Consider the following 22,165-nt stretch of genomic DNA (forward strand, 5'->3'; position numbering starts at 1 on the left):
TGAAATTTAAACCAGGCAGCTTAACCCTGATTGGTCAAGGTATTGTCCTGAGGAAACGAGTCAGCAAATGGCTGTCACTTATTTTGTTTAGCTGAAACAGGCATAATGTGTACATGTTCTTTCTGTCTGCAAAGAACAGGGCCCTGTGTATTAATATAAGCAGTTTCCAATATTGGCAGTTAACTGTCAGTCACCATCACTGGTGCATTCTCCATGGCAATGCCACTTGCCGACCAATCAGCACTCTCTTCACATATAGTATAAATTGCTGTTTTCACCTTATATTGGTGTTCTTGCGAGGTGTCCTGATGAGTACAATATGAAAAGACATGTCTCTTTTTTCAGCAATACAAAATTATGTTAAAAATGTTCTAAATTTTAATTTTATCAATCAAAAAAGGCTAACCCTATTAAAACTTAAACAAACTCAATAAAAGCAAAATGGCCATAAAGTTGAAAAGTCCCTAGAGCACCTGAGAGATTCCAGTGCTCTGCTACGTCCTGAACGAAGAGTGCCATCAGCTGATGATGGGGAGTATTCCAGCGCTCCTCTCGAAATGGCTACACGGTGCCCTGCTGACCTCTCCAATCTTGTAGCAGACATTATTTCCTGTAACTGACGCTGAAAATTCTCTCTCATTTCAGAAGTTTCTGTCAAATCTGCATAAAGGATTGAATATGTAAAACAAAACAACTCTGAAGAATTCTGTAGAGAAAAGAGTTTTATTTTCAAAAGCACTATAACATATCAGAGTACAAGGATAAGCCCAGGTTACCAACAGAGAGGTGTTAACACATTTGCCTATTAACATGTTTTAGGTTTTGTGTCTGTCCCTTAGCTCCACCCTTCCTAGGATTCAAATATCAAACATTTATGTTTATTTGTTCTGTATGTTGTTGGAAATGTTAGTTAATAACAGGGCATCTAGGACCATAGTGAATGATAGGACCGATATTATATCCGCTCAATCAATAAGAGTTAAGGATTGAGAAAGGAACAGAGGAACAATGGAGAAGGAGCATGAATTAGAGCGGGTGAATTAAAGTCAAGTCAAATACAGAAAAGGCGGGGGTGGGGGGGGTTGAAAAAGAGAGAGAGAGAGAGAAAAACTGGGTTAAGACACAGAACAAAAAGACACACAAAGCAAAAATAAGAAAGATACAGGAATTGAAATAGTAAAAATCTCCAACAGTTCCTGTGGGAATGAGATTCCATGGTTTCAACTGTTCCCCTTCTGGGATGCAGGGATTGATTGGCATTGCAGCATTGGCATTAAAGCTTCTCATTAAAAAATAAAGTACTGTCAAGTATGAGCCCTAATTTTCTCTGGTGAGTTTAATGGTGTAATGAACAAATACAAAAACTTTATGAAACTTGGACAGGTTGGTAGCGAACTGCCATTTTCATGTGTCTAATGGAGGAACATTGCAAATCATCCAGGAACATGTGGCAATTTGCAATTTACTGGGTATCGCTTCCTCACCACAAGTTACTGGATGAATTGCATGTTAAAAGTGCTGAATGCCATTAAGCTTGTCATTATTTTGGCAGCAAATTCTAGGCCTAAATCTTTTATTTGCATCTCCTGATATCTATAAAACAGGTTTATGCGCTCCAGAGTCCAAATGTAAGTTAATATTTAGATATTTGCAAAGAGAGGTCAGAATTTCCAACTCTTTCCATGCTGCCAATCACACTGCAGGACTTTTTTCCTTATTCTTTCATGGGATGTGGGCATCAGTTGCATTTGTTGCCCATCCCTAATTGCCCTTGAGAAATTGGTGGTGGAGAAATACCACAACAATTCAGCCAGATCCTGGGATCTTGGAATGCTCTTGCTGCCAGAAAAATCCCTAGCATTGTGATTCCACAGAATATTCCACCATCTCTTTCCAGTTCTGCCAAATGTCGTCTGTGTTGTATATAATGGGCTTCACAGATGAAGCAGTCAGATTTACAGTTTATGTGGAAAATTGGACAGGTGCGTGGGATTCAATATTCAAAACAGTAATAAAAATTCAGAATATCATTCAAAAAAGGTAGCTTGATGTAGTCACATGTCTCATATCAGTGGTTATAAGGTGGTGCATTACATGACATAGGGGAGATGGTGGCATAGTGGTAATGTCACTCTGGACTAGTAATCCAGGCTAATGCTCTGGAGACATGGGCTCAAATGCCACCATGGCAGCCAGTCGAATTTAAAATTCAATTAATAAAATCTGGAATTGAAAGCTAGTTCCAGTAATGACATTATCATCGATTACCACAATTGTGGTAAACAATACCTAGTTGAGGCAAAGACCACTGCATTTTTTTTTAAGTAAAGGAAAATACTTGAGACAGAGGAAAACACAAGGCCAATGGGGAGAGATTAGTTTTGAATTGCTCCAGCAAAAAGATGACGCAGATATGATGGGCGAAATGGCCTTCTATGCCGTAAGCCTCTACAATGCCATTTCCAGCTGATGAATTTGGTCTGTCAGACAATATCCAAAAATATCAGGGTAACATTTCTCAAAAAATGCTAATGATGTAGACTCTGTGGGCTGAATTTTACAGCCCCCACCCTCCCTTCCACCAGGCGTGTTTTTGGCAGGGTTGGGAGAGGGGTGCACGTAGAATACAAACGGGTGGCAAGCCCACCACCTTCCCGGCGGCCCCGAGCTGGCCTCCATTACACGGTTTTAAATAAATGATTAAAGATCAGTTGAGTTTTTATTCTTTCATGAATTGTGGGCATCACTGGCTAGGCCAGCATTTATTGCCCAGCTCTAATTGACCTCAAGAAGGCAGTGGTGAACTGCCTTCTTGGACCACTGCAGTCCATGTTGTTAATAGTCCAGCTTATTAACAAGCTAATTGACTCAGATAATACACTGCCCATGTCATAATACGGTTGGCGTGGGCAGGCAGACGGGAGTGGGCAGGCTATTTTTAAATACATGTTTAAAAAGGCCCAAGGGGGTGTACGTCCTGTGTGCACTGGGGGAACCACCATCCAAAATTTTACCCTCCTTTCATTGCCTCCTGCCTGGCCTTCAAAACTAGTACCCCCCGCCCCACTTGCCCCTTTCCCTAGGCTGCCTGATCCCTGCCTGCCCAAAAAGGCCCGAGCTACCTTCTCTTCTCGCTAGGTCTACTTACAGTGCCTGCAGCGCCCACTACTGAGCTCTGGCACTGCCGGCCAATCAAACTGGCCCGCAGCTCTCGAGACAGGGCTTCCTCCCATTAAGGGTGAAGTCCTACTATCACCTAGTTCAGTCCGCTGTGCGTGTTGTGGCAGGTGCATCAGCTGCCAGCCGATTTTCTATCCAGGTGGAGGAGTTGAGCACCCTCCACCCCCTTGTAAAATCCAGCCCTGCGAGTGATTCAGCAAATCCATTTAGAAACTGGCAAATCCCAGTGCACAATGTCATAAAAATAACTGCCCAGAATCACTTTAGCCCCAGCTTTGAAGTACTATTTACAGTCATAGCACATAAAAGCTTGATGCATTTATAAGGCATTTCTGTACCCTTTTTTAGTTCATAAATTAGCCAGTTTAAATTACATGGTTTAGCTCCTCTATTCAAATAAAAAAGATATTATACAAACATGTTAGGGCGAGATCTTCTATTAATGGCTCTACTATTTTCAAGGTCACAATGACAAAACCCTAAATATTGAAAAATGTTGTTTCACCTCTAAATGATTGCAAGAAAGAAAGAACAAATCATGAAGTGAATGAATTTGCTGGATGATAATCAACTGATTTGTATTTACCTGCACCTCCTTCATTTCGTTCCTCCTGGAGAGTTTTTTCACCTTTCAGCTGTTCATCATCTTTACTCTCCAGTTCCTCATAAGCATAAGTCTGTCAAAAGCGACAGTAATCATTTGTTTGCATTGTAAAGCAGCCATAAATAAAATCACATTTAATTTATTATTACATTTTTAAAAAATAAAACAAATTGTAAAAAGTCAAGAGTATGCAAATAGATGAAAGCCTGTTTGTTTTAAGTGTCAGCTTAGAGCAAGCGTGTTCATATCCTGGACTAAAGCAACTGACATACATCATGTTTTAATATAGTAGTTCAAGGATAGATTGATCTGATATTTGTGATACAATATAAATCTTTGGAAGTCAGGGTAAAGGTTGTATCTATTGGGGCAATGAATCCAGAAAGGTAGATACAGCTAAACAATAAATATACAACATAACATAAAGCAAAAAAAAAATTCACGACATTCCCCAGGGAAAAAAAATAATTAAATCAAATTGCAGTAAACATTAAAACAAAAGCAAAATACTGCGGATGCTGGAAATCTAAAATAAAGCAGAAAATGCTGGGAAGTTAACATTGAGCCCCTATGGCTCTTCTTCAGAGCAGAAATTGAAATAATTCCTGGATATTTACAGCTGAAATCATTGTTCTCATTGTGGAATGGAATAAATCTGTGCTTGTTTGTAGCAACGACACACAGAAATTCTACATTCTTTCAATACCTGATCATCTCTGTGTCTTGCTTCGGAAGGGCATATGCGAGTGGACACTCTGGCATCTTGAACCGCACTGATATCCAGGCTCATATTTGGATTATACGTGTGAGGATAGAGGGATTCAGGCACCTTTTTTTGTTCATCAGCACACTATATTAAAGAGTTCCAGATTTAGTGATCTAATTGACAAATTTTTCATCAAGTATAAAAACTACAATGGGGAGTGAGATGAAGAGGTTTGGAAGGGGGCTTGTGTGGAGTATAAAGACCAACAGGGACCAGTTGGGCCATACGGCCTGTTTCTGGGTTATAGGATTAGTTAAAACTGCAATCACAAAATGTCTGAAAGCTTCTAAAGAACAAATCAAGGATATAATTTCCTATAAGGAGCAATATTAATATGAGCAAATTGTTAATTAGCCAACGTTTAACCACTATCCCCAGATTTATAATTCCAAGTTGATAATGTGCACTGTAAATCTGTCCTGAGTTTTCTAGTTCTCACAGTACAGTTTACAACAAAGAACTAAGCCAAGCTAACATTACGGGTTTCACTCATGTCTAATGGCAACATTTATAATGTAATTTTCATTCAGAAAAGCAAAAAATTGCATAAGCAAAGTACATTAGTAATGGTTTACAGCCCAAGATTAAACAAGAGCATCAATTGTCTTTGTGGATGAAAACCAAATTTGCTCAAACTAAAAAGATAATTTAAATGCAAACTATATCCACTAGTTGGGAAGCTGGTAACTTGAGGGCATAAATGCAAGACCATCAACAGGGTGCATCAAAGCCGTCCTGTGGGATAATGGCTACCCTGATCAGATCATCACTCATTGCATATTGCGCAACCTCATGAATGGGCTACGGCTGTCATTTTTAGCCCTAAAATGTGCTCAGTCTATCTCAGATTACCCTGGAAGGGATGCTGCCATCAAGCCAAAAAAAAATGTTCTGCCTATCACACAAATGAGCAAATAGTATATGAATTTCAGTGGCAATGTGATGTTAGGTATGTAGGCCTTACATCTCAACAACTGGCAGATCGTATCAAACAGCACGTTCCTTCAGCTGTTTGCAACAGACAAAGTCTTAACCGTACCCAACCACTCCGTGCTTGCGAAACTCAAAAACATAGTGTCCAACATTAGAAGCGATTCCACAATTGGACAATATCTGCTTAACAATTCTAACCGTGCTAAGAATTACACTGAAAATCAATTTAAGATTCAGTCAGGCTTGCAGAATCGCTCACTTACGCATGCTAGAAGCCACACACATTCACACACGGGACCCTGTCCTTTGCAGACAGAAGGAAGATGTGCACACTTTGCACCTTTTTCATCTAAACAAAAGCTTAGGGAACAGTCATTCCCTGGTTCATTCCCCCAGGCAATGCCTTGATCAATCAGGGCTACATAACTAGGGAAGTAGAGAGGGCTTTAAACTAAATAAAGGGGGCTGGGGGGAATCAAGCTTGGGTAGATATAGCAAATCAAGGAGTAGAGTCAAGGCAGAAGAGCAAAACAGTAATATGGGAAATGAGGGTCCGAGAATGGCAGGAATGGACAGAGGTATAAAACCTAAGAATACACTAACAGTCAAGACTAGATGTTACAAAGATAACAAAAAGACAAAACTGAAGGTTCTGTGTCTGAATGCACGCAGCGCTCAAAACAAAGTAAATGAATTGATAGCGCATATTGAAATAAATAAATATGGTCTGATAGCCATTATGGAGATGTGACTGCGGGATGGCAAGGATTGGATCTTGAATACTGAGGGGTATATGACATTTAAGAAGAATAGGAAGCTAGGCAAAGGTGGAGGGGTAGCACTGTTAATCAAGGACAGCATTGGTGCAATAGTTAGAGATGAACTTGGTTCAGGAGATCAGGTTACAGAATCAGTTTGGGTGGAGATGAGGAATAGTATGGAAAAGAAGTCACTAGTGGGAATGATCTACAGGTGCCCTAATAGTAACCATAACCTAGGACAAAGTGTACAAGAAGAAATACTGGGTGCTTGTGATAAAGGGATGCCAATAATCATGCGTGACTTTAACCTACATATAAACTGGAAAAAATCAGATTGGCAGTAGCAGCCTGGATGAGGAGTTCACAGAATGCTTTCAAGATAGTTTCTTCGAGCAGCACGTTCTGGAACCAACCAGAGAGCAGGTTATATTAGACTTGGTATTGTCTAATGATCTCAAGAGTGAAGACACCCCTAGGTAGCAGCAACCATTAAGATTGAATTTTACATCCAGTTTGAAAGGGAATGTGGGTCTAAGAATAGTATTTTAAACTTAAATAAGGGCAATGTTGTGGTCATGAAAGCTGAGCTAGCTGAAGTGAACTGGGATACTAGGCTAGAGGATAGATCAATAGAGAAACAGTTGCAAACATTTAAGGGGAGATTTCAAAATACTCAGAATAAGTTTATTAGTACATCCCTACTATAAAGAAAAATTCTAAGGTGAGGACCCACCATCTATGGTCACCTAAATAAGTTCAGGAAAGCATCAAACTTAAGTAAAAAGCATATAACTGCACAAAGATGAATGGCAGGTCAGATGATTGGTCAGAATATAAAGAACAGCATAGAACGAGCAAAATGTTAAATCGGGAGAAAGAAATTAGGAGTATGAGAGGAAGCTAGCTAGAAATGTAAGAATGGATAGCAAGAGTTTCTACAGGTATTTTAGAAAGGAAAACAATAAGTAAAGCGAGCATCGGTCCTCTAGACAGTGAGAATGGGGAGTTAAAAATAGATAATAAGGATGGTGGATGAAATTAATAAATACTTTGCTTCTGTCTTCACTATAGAAGATACAAAAATATTCCAGTAATAGCTGCAAATCAGGAGGTGGAAGGGAGATAGGAACTTGATTATATTACAAATCACTAGGGAAGCAGTACTGAGCAAACTGATGGAGCCACAGGCTGACAAGTCTCCAGGTCCTGATGGGTTTCATTTTAGGGTCTAAAAAGAGGTGGCCAATGAGGTAGTAGATGCATTGGTGTTAATTTTCCAAAATTTGCTAGATTATGGAAAGGTCCCATCAGACCAGAAAGTAGCAAATACAACCCCTCTATTCAAGAAGGGAATGGGGGGGGACAGAAAACAGAAAACTATAGGCCAAAACAAAAATAAAAATAACTGGAAAAACTCAGCAGGTCTGGCAGCATCTGCGGAGAGGAACACAGTTAACGTTTCGAGTCCGTATGACCCTTCAACAGAACTAAGTAAAAAACTCAAGGCAATCAGGAAGAGTCAACATGGTTTTGTGAAAGAGAAATCTTGTTTAACCAATTTACTGAAGTTCTTTGAAGGAATAACATGTACTGTGGATAAAGGGAAGCTTGTAGACATATTGTATTTGAATTTCCAGAAGGCATTTAACAAGGTGCTACATCAAAGGTTACTGCGGAAAATAAAAGTTCATGGCATAGGGGTAACATATTTGCGTGGATGGAAGACTGGCTGGTTGGCATAAATGGATCTTTTTCTGATTGGGAGGATGTGGTCAGTGGAGTCCCGCAGGGGGTTGTGCTGGGGCCTCAACTTTTTACAATTTATATCAATGACTTAAATGAGGGGAGTGAAGGCATGATAGCTAAATTTGCAGATGGTACAAAGATAGGCAGGAAAGTATGTTGTGAAGAGGACATAAGACAGACAGATATAAATAAGTTGAGTGAGTGGGCAAAAATCTGACAGATGGAGCATAATGTGGGAAAATGTGAAGCTGTTCACTTTGACAGGAAGAATTAAAAGAACAGAGTATTACTTAAAAGGAGAACAACTGTACAATTCCGAGGTGGAGAGGGATCTAGGTGTTCTAGTGCATGAGTCACAAGTTAGTATGCAGTTACAGCAAATAATTGAGGATCAAGGAGCGTTATCCTTTATTACAAGAGGAACTGAACATAAAAGTAAGGATGTTATGCTTCAGTTATACAGGGAATTGGTGAGACCATATCTTAAATACGAGACCATGTCTTGAATACTATATGCAGTTTTAGTCTCCTTATTTAAGGAAAGATGTAAATGCATTGGGAGGCGGTTCAGAGGAGGTTTATTAAATTGACACCTGGAATGAATAGGTTGTCTTATGAGGAAAGGTTATACTGACTGGGCTCGTTTCCACTGGAGTTTAGAAGAGTGAGGGGTGACTTAATTGAAGTATATAAGATCCTGAATGCTCTTGATAAGGTGGACATAGAAAGGACATTTCCTCTTGTGGGTGAGTCCAGGAGTAGAGAACACTGTTTTAAAATTAGAGGTCGCCCTTTTAGGACAGAGAAGAGAATATTTTTCTCTCAGAGGGTTATGTGACTTTGGAACTCTGCCTCAGAAGGCGGTAGAGGCAGGGCCATTGAATGTTTTAAGGTGGTTGTACGTAGGTTCTTGATAGGCAAGGGAATCAAAGGTTATCGGAGGTAGATAGGAATGTGGAATTCAGAACACAAACAGATCAGCCACGATCTTCATGAATGGTGGAGGAGGTCCGAGGGGCCAAATGGCCGACTTATGCTTCTATTTCGTATGTTCATAATAACCTGCCTGGTTTGAATTTGAACAAAACTGGGCAGATAACTGCTCCATGCTGCATTCTCCATGGCAATGCCTCCACCAATCAGAGTCTACTTGTCAACCAATCAGCACTCTTTTGTCATGCAGTATAAACTGTTGTTCCCCCACTACAGTTGGTAATTTCTCGCGAGCTAATCTGATGAGTGCAAGATGAAAATCTTAGATAGCATGTTGCATTTTTCAGCAGTACCAATACAATTTTCTTTACACATTTAAGGTTGTTAGGGCATGGATTTCCCTCATCAGAAACAATTGTAGAAGCCAAATCCATAATAACTTTTAAAAGAGAAGAAAAATTTAAAAGGGTGTGGGGAACAAGCAGAGGAATGAGGCTAAGGGGCAGTATAGGCTGTAAAATTTTATAATTCTAGAAATATAGTTGATCTTTCTAACAGCAAGGAGAAAGTACTGCCTCTATTAACATGATAGTGAGGCTACCACTGATTGCACCTTACACATGCAATGTCTGGCTTACATAAAATTGCAGTGAAATAAAAATGAAAGAAAGAATGTATGTATGTATGGAAGATTAATAATGTAATTAATAGTTAACATAAGAAATGGGAGGAGTAGGCTATTTGGCCCTTTGAACCTGCTTCACCCACTCAATACAATCATTACTGATCTATTTCAATTCCACCTTTCCATACTATCCCCATATTCCTAATTCCTTTAGCATCCAATAACTACAATGCATAGAAATTTGGAAGCCTCGAGTTGTATATCTCCAAAAAAACTTTGTACTAGGCCCAGACTGAGAGCTACAAAGGGGAAATATTATTCTTACTGCAAATAGCCAGTATTCAGAGACAATGTGTATGCCTTTTTCTTTGACAGACTTGTATTCCCGATTGCTGTCATTCTGCCGACCCTGATAGATGAAATGGGTTACCGTTTCATCAAAACTCCACCTAAAAACACAAACGCAAAGCGTAAGTTGCAGCGTAAAGCTCATTTTAAGCCGATTGATGTAGGAAAAATCTATATTGAGAAGTAGCTGTTTAGCAGCTGTAAATCAATACCTGTAATCTGCTCCAAGGGAGGCTGCAATTGCATTCAAATCCCCCTGCTTCTTGCCAAGTTTCTTACTCACACAAATTACTACATCTGCCAGGATTTTAGTTTCTACCTGTCAAAGGTTGAGAAAATAAACTATATAAAGATGCAGTAAATGTATTTCCTTTAGTGTTGGGTAGGTTTACAGGAAGGAACTATGAAACATGAGAAAAAGTCCTCCAATCTGAAGAAAATTCACTAGGTTAAAACAAACATTCAAATTCCATATATTTGATACAGATTTGTGACATTTCAGCATCAATAAATAAAAATACAAAACAAATTAGTCATTTCAAGTTTCCTAGCTTGCTGCTGCCCCAAAAAGTTTAATGCACATGGGAAATCAGTTAATTTGTTTGTAATCTCAAAATAAATGGCTATACTTACACTTTACAAATACAATATTGAAGACAGAAGTCATCATACAAAACATTGTTTGAAAAAGAGGACTATTCAAGGATATGCAAAGCAAGCAGTGAGTGGGATTCGACTAGATGACTCAATGGAGTATACCACCAGCAGAGATTCAGTGGGTCAAATTTTTGTATTGTAACATTCTGCAATTTGAAGATTATTTGTCAGAGTAAGTAAGCATGATCTACTTTAATCAACATACGAAGCAGAAGTAATGTCTGAACTAGCACAGTAGAGCTACAATATTGACAACCCAATACTCAAAGTAACTCAGGGTGACATTGGTATCTTGGGCTTAAATCAGTAGTTGTAGGACACAAATGGAGAGAACAGGGGAAAAAATGCCAAAATACAAATTTACAGTGTTACAATTAGAAATACGAAAGTGACTTTTTTCAACTATCGGTTTTATCTAAAAATTAAATGTCACTTCTATTTTACCGTTGCTGGTTTAGGCACATGGAGCTGTGGACTAGCTGTTGATGGCGCTGCCATATTCCGTGTACTATTAGCTAGAGCTACTTTTAGATTTCGGCCAATGACTTCCGATAATGGGGTACTCAGCTTTCTGCTATGTTGATCTGGATTCTTTGGAGTTTCCAGAGCTGCCAATGCATCCTATAGAGAAAAGAACATGACTGAAAAACATCAGCTTAGGACAGATACCTAGGAATGAGTACAATAGAATAATAACGCCATCAAAAGGTTTCAGGTGACATCAAATGCAAGAGCAAAACTTAATTTTTTTTATAAGCATTCGGGGATTAGTAAGCCTTTGAGTTGTCCAATATTAAATATTAAACTCAAGTTTGTTCCCATCCAGTTTTCTGCCAGTAGTCAGTGCCCACTGTAACATTACGTTACAATTCATTCAGGTTTAGAGACAAAATGTTAATGACTAAGAATGAATTCTACATTCTATGTATTGTTATGAAACATTTAATTAGAGAATATAACTTAGGACTGCCATTTTCACTTATTGAAACCAATTGCAATTATTAATTTTTTCAGTGGTCCCTATGATTGTAGCATGTTATTCTATTAATATGGAGTTGGGAGCTCTCCAGGTGTCCTGGCTAATGTTCCCCTCTCAAGCAACACCACTAAAACAGATTATCTGGCCATTTATTTCATTGTTGTTTGTGGAAACTTATTTATTAACAAAACCTTAAGCAGTGGAATAGGCAAGACTGGGAGGAAAAGGCAAAGGGTAGCATGGTGAGTCATTGATAGAGTTAGAAAGGAGAGGAGCTCAACAGGATGCTGTCGAGGGCTCAAAGTGCATTAAAAATAGTTCAACTATGTGCACATCATAAAATTTTAGCAATAAGCTAATGTATAAAAAACAAAACATTACAGATGCTGGAAACCTGAAACAGAAAATGTTGGAAACAAACAACAGGTTAGGCAAGATCAGTGGAGAGAATTGAATAATTAATGTCTCATATGGAAGCTTTATCAGGATTGAAGCTTTTAAAAAGGTCAAAACAATGGCCAGACTACCCATGTAATTGCAGTAGTGGAGTGCCAGATTTTCATGCTTCCCAACCTACTAGACACGTGATTTTGAGAAGGCATTCAATTTGGTCTCACACGAGAAACTCTGATTGACAATGTTAGACATGGGATCCCACCACATTTAATTGACCTACTAGCCAAGGTTTATCATAAGCAACGAGCTAGGGTCAGAGTTGCCAGCACCCTCAGAATGGTTCAGGGTCAAAAAGGGTGTTAGACAGGGGTGTGTCATCTCACCATATTTACTCAGCATCCTAGCAGAAATGGTTATGAGACAGACACTTGATGGATACAAAGGTGGGATAACAATTGGTGGGTGACGAGTTTCAAATCTTTGATTATGCTGACGACATTATGCTGCTCGTTAACTCAGGAGGATCTACAGGAGTTGGAGGATTGCCTTGATCAAGTCAACTGAAATACAGTCTCCTGGTCAATACTGACAAGACAAAGGTGATGGGGATGGTGGAAAGACCTGCAAGATTCTGATTAACGGAGTTCAGCTTGAGCAGGTTTATACCCTCCGCTATCTTGGGTCACTCATCACAGAAGAAATTTGGGCTTGACTTAACATGGGTCATGGCGCTGTGATCCCATATGGAGTAGCCACAACATCTCAATTACACCAAAAATTCATCTTCTGAAAGCCCTTGTGTGGCTGGTGACAACGTATAGCTGTGAAAGCTGGACCATCAAGAAGAGTGGCAAAGCTCGAATAAGAGCATTTGAAACGAAAGGACTCAGGCGGATATTACGTGTGTCACGGACTGCCAAGTAGACAAATAAAAAGGTAATGCAAGGCAAAACACCTAGAAAACATGCACAAGGAAGACCCATGGTGGACTGGTCTCTCTATGGGGCAGGCAGTGAGGGTAGGGGAGAATAGAAATCAGTGGAGAAAGATTGTTCATAGTGCAGCCAACCCTTGGAACAAGGATGGATATAAGACAGACAGACCTACCTACTTGCCCAACTCCCACCCCTTTAAGCTATCTACCTACTCTGTAGGTCCTTTATTTTACACAATATGCATTCTAATGTCTTACTCCATATCAGTTCTGCCATTTAATCAGCTCCAGTTCTCCAATTAAGCATTTGCTTTACAATTTCTTTCATCTGTGCATGTGTTTTTTCCTCTTCCCTTTGTTCTGTACCTTTAAACGTTGTTCATGAGTAATGTCTTTTCATTGTGATGAAGGATCCGAATTTGAAACGTTGACACCCATGCTTGCCTGATATGCATAATCTGTTATCCCTCCCTAACTGTGCTCATTACTAAGCTAACAATTGTCTTTGTATTCAAACCCGTTTACCTGCAAATATTTTTAAATCTGTCCTGTAAGAGAGAATATGCTAGTACCTGAACATCAAATGATGGCTTGAAGAGCTTGTCCTTGCACAGGAATTTTGAAGGTGTATCAAGTTGCAATTTGGCTTCTTTCTGTTGAATGGGTACTCCTACTCCTGCCCCTGTTCCTGTTGCGTCAGTTTTATGTTGCTGAGATAAGACCAACTGGAAGGCTTTACTCTGGAACCGCTTGATGTCTAGCGGAGTCACAGCACTATTCTGCATGTTTCTTAGTCTGGATGAGGGATACTCTGATGTCTGTTCCGGCACTTTGTGAGGATCTGTGACCTTGGCACTCTGATTCACTTCAGCAACTTTATTCATGAAAAAAAAAATAATATAAAAAGGAGTTAAAAATGTTTGAAAGAAGCTGAATATGGTTAGATGCCAACATATGCTAAATGAAGTTGCAAGCAACATGGCAAAATCGGAAAAACACAACAGAAAACCAATGAAACTGGGAGCAAGATCATTCACACCTTTAGCTCTACTCATTGTAAATTTGTTACCCTAAACACTGCATTTTCTTCCCAATATTACTGCTTTTAAATGTAAACATGGCGTGTGTGCCTTTAAAGCTACAAGGCACGTGTACTGAGTTCCTCTGGATTAATTAGCAACAAATTGTACTTAAACAGGTCCCAGGTCAATTATGTATTTTTGTGTGTTCTTTAATAGCGATTCTCAAAGTCAAAGAGAAGAATTCTTTTAGCAGGAAAGTTCCAAAGTGCATTGGAGTATTAGCTGTGGCTCAAGTTGGTTGCACTCTTTCTTTAAAAATTCTTTCATGGGATGTTGGCAGCACCGACAAGGCCAGCATTTGTCACCCATCCCTAAATGCCCTTGAAAAGGTAATGGTGAGCCACTTTTTTGAACCGCTGCAGTCCATGTGATACAGATACCCCCAAGGTGCTGTTAGGAAGGGAGTTCCAGGATTTTGAACCAGTGACAGTGAGTCAAAAGGTTGTGGGTTTAAGTTCCACCCAGGAGTTTATACAAAAATCATTTTCATTCAGTTTTGTGAACTTCCTGATTGGCAGTTTTCATTCGCTTTGGTAACCACTGACTGCGTGTCCTCATTCATCTGCACCTGGAAGCCAAATCATGACAGCCACACCCATTACAGACCGAGTAAATATGCTGCATTTACACTAGATGATAACAAAAGGGAAAGGCCTTTCCTTCAAACTCCTTAAAAATGCCTGTTCAAAAGGTAAAAAGGCATTGGATGCAACTCTTAGTATTGCAGATTGTGGCGTATAAGTCGATCGTTTTGAAGCCTCAAAAAATCCTTCCAAAAATAGGGGATGACACACGCCAAGAATAAAATGTGGGGGGAAAAAACAACACCAGTAATTCAAATAAATCAATATGACACGTTTTATGGAATGAATTAATTCTACAAGTACACCTTTAACAACATCAAAACATTTTAAAAACCATCAAATTCACTGTCTTTAGCATCCAACGCAAAGTGTTAATTAAATCCATCCCGAGTTACTTTGTCAATGGCATCATTGTAAGGATCCCACTCTGGATTAGATTTGGTGCTTTCAGTTTCAGAATCATCCCTCCACAACAAATCATCTTCCTCTCCATCCACTGAATTGGATATTCTGCATTTTTTAAATGATCTGATGACAGTTTATGCATCAATAACATCCCACGATTTGATGATGAAACCACACAAAATATCAAGTGGGGCAGCACACATATTTCCACTGATTGTGAAGGTTTTTTCTCCATCAACCATCCACTTAATCTATTCGGCATGAAGATGATCCTTGAATGCCTTGAACACATCCAAAGGTTGAACTATGGACGTCAGACCCCCCCTGGTGTAACTGCCTCTTGATCTCATTGGTTAATGGGATCGGAACATGTTTCATACTGATGAGCTGCGTTATTTGCGTAAGCCTATTCCACACATTATGAATCTACAACTTTCCTCCGACTATTGTCATGTACATGCAAAATATATCCTGCAGGGAACTTGATATTCAGCATGATTTTACGTTTGAAAATTACCATAGGCTTTAATTTCAATTCATCGGCCATGCAGGCTAATACCACCATGAATCCTGACTTCATCTCCTGTGGTTTTTATTAGATATGTTTCTGAACTTTTCCACTCCACAGTTTGGCTACTGAGTATTCGTGGATGTTCCATCCATGTTGCTGATGTGACATAATGGGTACTTGTGTTTTTGCCACTGTCTAATAATTGCTGGAAACCAGTAATTTTGCTATTGAGGTCTTTTGATAATCTTTGATCAATGTTGGTCTTCTGCTGCAACACTAGACAATTTCATTCCAAAAAGTGGCTACACCAACTAGGTGTTGCTCTGAAATATTTGCTGGGTAGAGGGTTTGATCTGGCCCACTTAGAGTGGATACATGCATTGTATTTCTGGTGATGATGTAACCATTCTGACAATTTTTCAGGGCCCATTCCCATACATGCTTCTCAAGATCAGGTCAGTAGCTGGTCCCTGGGTTCTTATGGCGCATTTGGTCTTGGGCATCTTCTTCAGGACTGATTCCTTCTTCTTCCATTCTTGCACGAGTTTTTCACTAATATCGAATTCCCTCACTGCAGCACAGTCATTTAACAAGTTAGCAAATATTACAACTTTCAGCTCAAAACCAACTTCGTACTTCAATCTTTTTCCAGAGGACTCATCTCTGTCCTTCCTTTGCCATGTGCAGTCTGCTCTGTGCAGGCATGTCTTAAACTCCTGTGCATGTTCCTGGCAACATGACAATAGGCACAATGGCTGATTGACAGAAATAAATGAAGGCAACACTTCCGCAGACAACAGAAAAAGAATGCTGAGTAACCTAACATGTGGTCCTCGGATGATGTAGGGACAGGGCAGTGCATGACTTATAGCAGAAGCACTATTGTGACTTACTCAAATGAGCAAGGTTGATTCAATGATAGTGTGATAGAAAACGAAAAATGCAATGAGGGGCTTGCTTATTCTCAACCGGCTTGCATAATTTCATCACTTCTATCAATGGCCACTTATTGCAAATGGGTTGAAATAGAATAGCTCATATACTTGCTGTTTCAACACTCACCATCAATGACAGCATTTTCTATGAAGAATTTGTTTTCATCAGCCTTTTTCCCTGATCGAGCAGTCTCAAATAACCAAGCGACAGTCACAGCTGGTAAATTCCATTTTTTTGCAGCTTCGTACTTGGAGCCTTGTGGTTCCTTGAGGACCAAATGGGTGCTGGCAAGCATGCCTTTCTTCAAATTTGCTTTCCGAACGAAAAACTCCTGCACTCTAAGCAAAAACAAAATAAGAGATGTCACAAAGCCTAGCTATGCACATTCATGTCATTTGATTAAGTTCAAGCACTTGGTTTAAGAAATGAAATTCATTTTTATTATCCTATACCCACATCGTACCCAGATATCAATAGGAAGGACACAGCTTTCTACCAATGACAGGTAAGAGGTTCAGGATGGTACGTGCGGTGATTTTTCCCTTTAATTTTCCACTTCACTTGAATAGGTTGGCTTTCCCCAATAGCACAGCTAAGGTCAGGAATGATGTGAAAAATGAAAAGATGATCCTATGGCCAACCACTCCTCCTCACAGTACTGCAATTTTGTGCAGGTTACTTGTCCGGTTTTTGACTTAGCCCATTTTACCTTTTTTCTAGCCTACTCCATTATTTTACTTGCTATTACTTGAGTGGAAAGAAAATAATGTGCATGGAAAGCAAAAGGGATCTAGGAATCATGATTGACAATAAGTTTAAATATCACAACAATGCTTTGTAGCAGTCTAATTAAAGCCAATCAGGTGTTGGGGTGCATTATAAGGTCAAGATTGAGTCAAAATAGTGAGGTATCCCTGCCACTTCACAAATCATTGGTGTGGCTACACTTGAAATACTGTGCACAGTTCTGGTTGCCAAAGTACATTAGAGGACATTGCAGCTATTGAAGGGATACAGAAGTGTGCAACCAGAATGATTGAGCAAATGGAGGGCATTTGTTATTGGAAAAGAGAAGATTTAGAGGTGATTTGGCTGCTGTTTTTAGGATTCTAAAGGGGCCATGAGGGCATAGATCATGGTTGTTGCACCTTTTCCAGAAGGGCAGTACCAAAGAACACAGCCTCAGCTTTAAAGTGTGGGGTTGGGGGTGGAGGGCAAGTTCAAAACTAATCAGCAGAAATAGTTTCAGTGAGCAAGTAGTAAACCTATGGAAATGATGGAAGCTGACAGTATTGATTTTTTCAAATGCAAATTAGATATAATTTTCTGAACGATATCTGTTTTGGTCTACAACAGGAGTAATTTGAGATAATGATATACAAATATACACCGAAACCACAATCTCAGAACAATATCCTGGATTGTGCCAAAGTGACATTTTATTTCCAACAGGAAGCTGTCTGTGGCCTCTTGGAATAAAATTTCCAATTTACTGCTAAATTAGCAGTTTTGTGCTGTGAGTTCATGCATAGGATCATTACAGTCAGCAAATATTCCAACTCTTCAGTCTGAATTGCTTATTCCTATAACTATGCGCAGCATAATCGTTTTTCAATTTATAAAAACTTAATAAGTGATATAGCCTTCATATATTGCAAAACCAGTGGCAAATCCTTTTGTTTGCATAATACAGAAATTAAATTGCAGAGGAACTACACTGAATATGACTAGCACAGTGTGGTCCAATAGAATTTTGATGCTTGCCAAACCTGCGGTGATCAGATCACCATATTCACTAGATGATACAAAAATATGCAAGGGTGGAGTGAATCTTGTAACAATGTCCTAGAGGTGAACTGGGATTGAGGGGCAGGGCTAAAGATGAGTAATACTGAATTGCACTACGACAGCAGCTCTGTCAAAGAGTATTTTTAGTAGCAGCAACTAATCACTACACAGCATCCAGCTGTGGTGCAGCAACTTAAATATTTCAGCATGCTTTCACTTCCTTCAGTGGGCAACTCTTTACCATGTACCTGAATGGAGTGAGTTTTTTTTTAAGTTAAAGTTTTGGAGTTAAGAACTGTTTTCCTGCAGGATTTTCTACTTACTTATGACATGGCCATGGATTGTGTCAGAGTCTGAAACCACGTCCTCAATTGAATGGGCTGCCACAGGGTGCTAATGTCCATCTGAATAAACTATCACCTGATGAAGAGCGTCAATTTGTCACATGTGGCAAAGTGTATTGGACAACACTGTTTTAGAGGAATGATTTTAAATAAAGTGCCCAGTACAAAGTCTGTGGTTTATGCACCCATTGGCAGTTACCTTGCTCCAAGTAGCTCTGCTATGTTATGTAGTGCATCTCTTTCGACTCCAGTAAACTGGCTAACAGACAATACACAGTCAGTCAGTGGTGTGCTTCCTTCCACAATGGATATAGGAGTAAATAAGACATTGGACTGAGAAGCCAGTACACACTGCTGATCAATGCACATCGCCTGAAAGAAAACAAGAGAAAGATTGGAGCAGCAGAAGAACATTCCTTTAATTAAGAAAGAGACAGAATAATCAAATCATATCAAGACAGATTACAGTAGCTAAAAGGAACTCACCAGCATCTGGTCAATAGTCATTCCCAAAAATAAATTAAAGAGACACAGATTTTAAAAGTGTAAAATCATATTATGACAAGGTACAGTACACATAACCTGTTTACCTCCTTTATGAGTTAGATTGTTTGATTTGGCAGGAATCTTATCAAATATTGGTTGAACAAACTGAAATAATCTGCTTTTGATTTATCTAAGTAATCTAGGAAAGCACTACTAATGATTCCTAAACTTTAGTGAAAAGTAACTTTTAATCACATGCTTTAGAATCATAGAAAAGTTACAGCACAGAAAGAGAAAAGTTACAGCACAGAAAGAGGCCATTCAGCCTATTGTGTCTGTGCCAGCTGAAAAAAAACTAGCCACCCTTTCTAATCCCATCTTTCAACACCCAGTCCGTGCAGGTTACAGCACTTCTGGTGCAGATCCAAGTACCTTTTAAATGAGTTAAGGGTTTCTGCCTCAACCACCAATCCGGGCAGTGAATTCCAGACACCTACGACCCTCTGGGTGAAAACGATTTTCCTAATATCCCCTCTAATCCTTATAACAATCACCTTAAATCTGTGCCCCCGCTGGTAATTGACCTCTCTGTTAGGGGAAACAAATCTTTCCTCACTACTCCATCTTGGCCCCTCATAATTTTGTACACCTCAATCAAGTCACCCGTCAGGCTCCTCTGTTCTAAGGAAAGCAACCCTAGCCTACCTAAGCTTTCCTCATAGCTGCAATTTTCCAGCCTTGGCAACATATCTCTTCTGTACTCTCTCCAGAGCAATTATGTCTTTCCTGTAATGTGGTGACCAGAACTGTATGCAAAACCCCAGCTGTGGCCCAACTAGCATTTTATACGGTTCTGACATTACATCCCTGCTTTGTATTCAATACTAATCATGACTTCCCTTACCAGCCACGTGTTCGTAACCACTTCTGCTACAGTTGCATCCACGTAGGTACCCAATAGAGGCACAACAGCATAGTCTGCAACAGCCCGACTGTGGGGTCGAAGCACTTTCCCACCATTGTCCTGAATTAATTCAGCCATATAGGTTTCATCTTCATTAGTAAAGCCAAATATTAGAAACCGCTTTTTCCAAAACATTCCCTCCTCAGCACATGATTCTGTTTGGTACGTGGAGGCGTTTGCTGACTGACTTTTTTCCAGCATGGTTTTCTGGAGAGTGTCATTGAAGTTGCTTTCTGTTTTTTCATGATTTGCAGGTCCAACTATATGAACAAAAACATTTGATTAACATTTAGTTTTATTGATAGACAAGAGAAAATGGGAGAGTAGAAAGTTTCAACAATCAAACCTAAGATCACAAAAGAACAATCCAAATTGCAACTAAACCCCACTTTAGCATTGCTAAATTGCATTGCTGTACTGCCAGAGCAGCTGATGATATAATTAGAGCATTAGCACTTCCTTTGTGAAGATATGACATCGCGTCAAATGTTGACCTGGCCAACTCTGTCACAGCCATGTCTATGTCAATACACCCAAGCCCCTATTGGCTGAGAAAAATGCAAGAAATTCAATTTGCAACATTTTCTAAAATATTAGAAAAATGAAAGAATGTGCAAATAGCATACAAGATTTAAAAAAAAAGCAAGGTTGAGATGATGGAAGAGAAAGAGATGAAGGAGCTCAGAAATTGAAAAAGTAGAGCTCAGTAATTTTGCCATATTCTGAAAAAGGGTCAATACCCAAATTGTCACCCAACCCCCTTCTGTCGTGACAGCAAAGGTCCCATCCCACATGTCCAGCTAAAACCAGAAAGGGAATATAGTTAAAATATGGAAAGGTCAAAGTGGGGATCAACAGGGGAGAAGGTGAGCCACAGGGAGGCAAGGGTCACACTTACAGCCAGGATGGAGATGTTTGGCAAAGCAGTCAACTAGTCTGCATTTGGACTCACAATTGTAGATGATCAAAAGAAATATTATACTGGAATGTGGGTACACACAAATTGCTGCTTTACACAGGAGTGTAGCTAGTGTGGATACAGGCGAATGGACAAGTATTGCCTCTGCTGTGTTGCCACAGGGTGATGATAGCGAAAGGACAGCAAGAAATGGAATGGTGGAAGAACAAATTACACTACCATAGAGAAAACAGTGCCTCTAAAAGCAGTGACAAAAAGGGAAACTGTGCTTGGTGGCAGCATTATGCCTTAAAATACCATAAACAGTAGCAGATAGTCTGGAACAGTAACAGATAATCTGGTGAACGTAAAAGGCTGATGAGCAGAAAATGTGAGGGCTTGGGAATTCTTATTAAGAGAGCAGGAAAAAGGCCCTGTTGACAACCAAGAGGAAACAGTGCAGGAAAATGGTGGGCATTTTAGAAGCTTTGGCTTGCAACTAGAGTCATTAGATCAGATGCAATAGATGGAGAAAATTGGACAGAGAAATTGAGATGAAAAGAAGCATAAAGCCAAGCTGTGGGAGTTAGTGGGCTTGAAATAATGTCTTTGGAAAATACACCAGAGATAGAAAACAGGGGAAGGGAAAATAGGAGTCAGACCATGTAAAGAATAGTTGAAAATTGAAAGAATAGTGAATTAAGTTCTTAAAATCAGCATGAGAGCAGGAAGCAGCACTAACCCAGCATTAAAGTAATGATGGAAGTGTGATCCGTGTATCTTTCAAAAAAATTGCACATTGCAGGGACTTGTGGATTCTCATGTCAAGACCTTTTGTTTGGAGCAAGTGCGCAAACTTAGAAGTTATCCAAGGTGAAAACAAGGAGTCTACTGCACATGATGGATTTGATAGCGATTTTTAAATATACTTGAAAAATAACTTGGAGGACATGTAATGACCTCTTATTGGGCCAACTGGATTCCTAGCAGAAAGGCTGTAATCATTGTTATTACACTCCACTAACCATTTTGTAAGTCTTCTTTTGTAAACTCGTCTTCCTCGAGACCATCTATAATGGACAGCATTTGATTTGTCAAAATGATTTGGTAGAATTCAAATTGAAAGCTCGAGCTCCAAGGGTACACTTACAGTGGAAGCAGCATTCCAATTCTGGTTTATGTCAAGAGGGTCATAGAATGAAGAGATCACAATTCTTTGTCCAAACCACTATGGTTTGGTAAGAAAGGTCAATCAGCCAAATCGAATGGGACTGACTGACAACCAGCCTTTGATAATATTAACAT

The 22,165-nt window shown here is 39.5% G+C and overlaps 1 protein-coding gene across 3 annotated transcripts in view; it reads right to left on the reverse strand.

The window, feature by feature from the left end:
• topbp1 (DNA topoisomerase II binding protein 1) overlaps window positions 1-22,165 on the reverse strand; it is a 72,908-nt gene that overhangs the window by 23,856 nt on the left and 26,887 nt on the right. For 2 of the 3 annotated variants that reach the window (XM_078539527.1, XM_078539526.1), the window contains exons 11-20: window positions 19,903-20,222; window positions 18,712-18,884; window positions 16,507-16,718; window positions 13,435-13,736; window positions 10,998-11,174; window positions 10,109-10,215; window positions 9,874-9,997; window positions 4,469-4,634; window positions 3,767-3,838; window positions 474-660 (exon numbers count right to left, since the gene is read on the reverse strand). In XM_078539527.1, the coding sequence (XP_078395653.1) occupies window positions 474-660; window positions 3,767-3,838; window positions 4,469-4,634; window positions 9,874-9,997; window positions 10,109-10,215; window positions 10,998-11,174; window positions 13,435-13,736; window positions 16,507-16,718; window positions 18,712-18,884; window positions 19,903-20,222 (1,840 nt within the window). Of the gene's footprint in view, window positions 1-473; window positions 661-3,766; window positions 3,858-4,468; window positions 4,635-9,873; window positions 9,998-10,108; window positions 10,216-10,997; window positions 11,175-13,434; window positions 13,737-16,506; window positions 16,719-18,711; window positions 18,885-19,902; window positions 20,223-22,165 lie in introns of all 3 variants that reach the window. The other variant, XM_078539528.1, reaches the window with a different exon arrangement.

Source organism: Cetorhinus maximus, chromosome 3, assembly GCF_964194155.1.
Source record: "Cetorhinus maximus chromosome 3, sCetMax3.hap1.1, whole genome shotgun sequence".
In the NCBI taxonomy this organism is placed as follows: domain Eukaryota; kingdom Metazoa; phylum Chordata; class Chondrichthyes; order Lamniformes; family Cetorhinidae; genus Cetorhinus; species Cetorhinus maximus.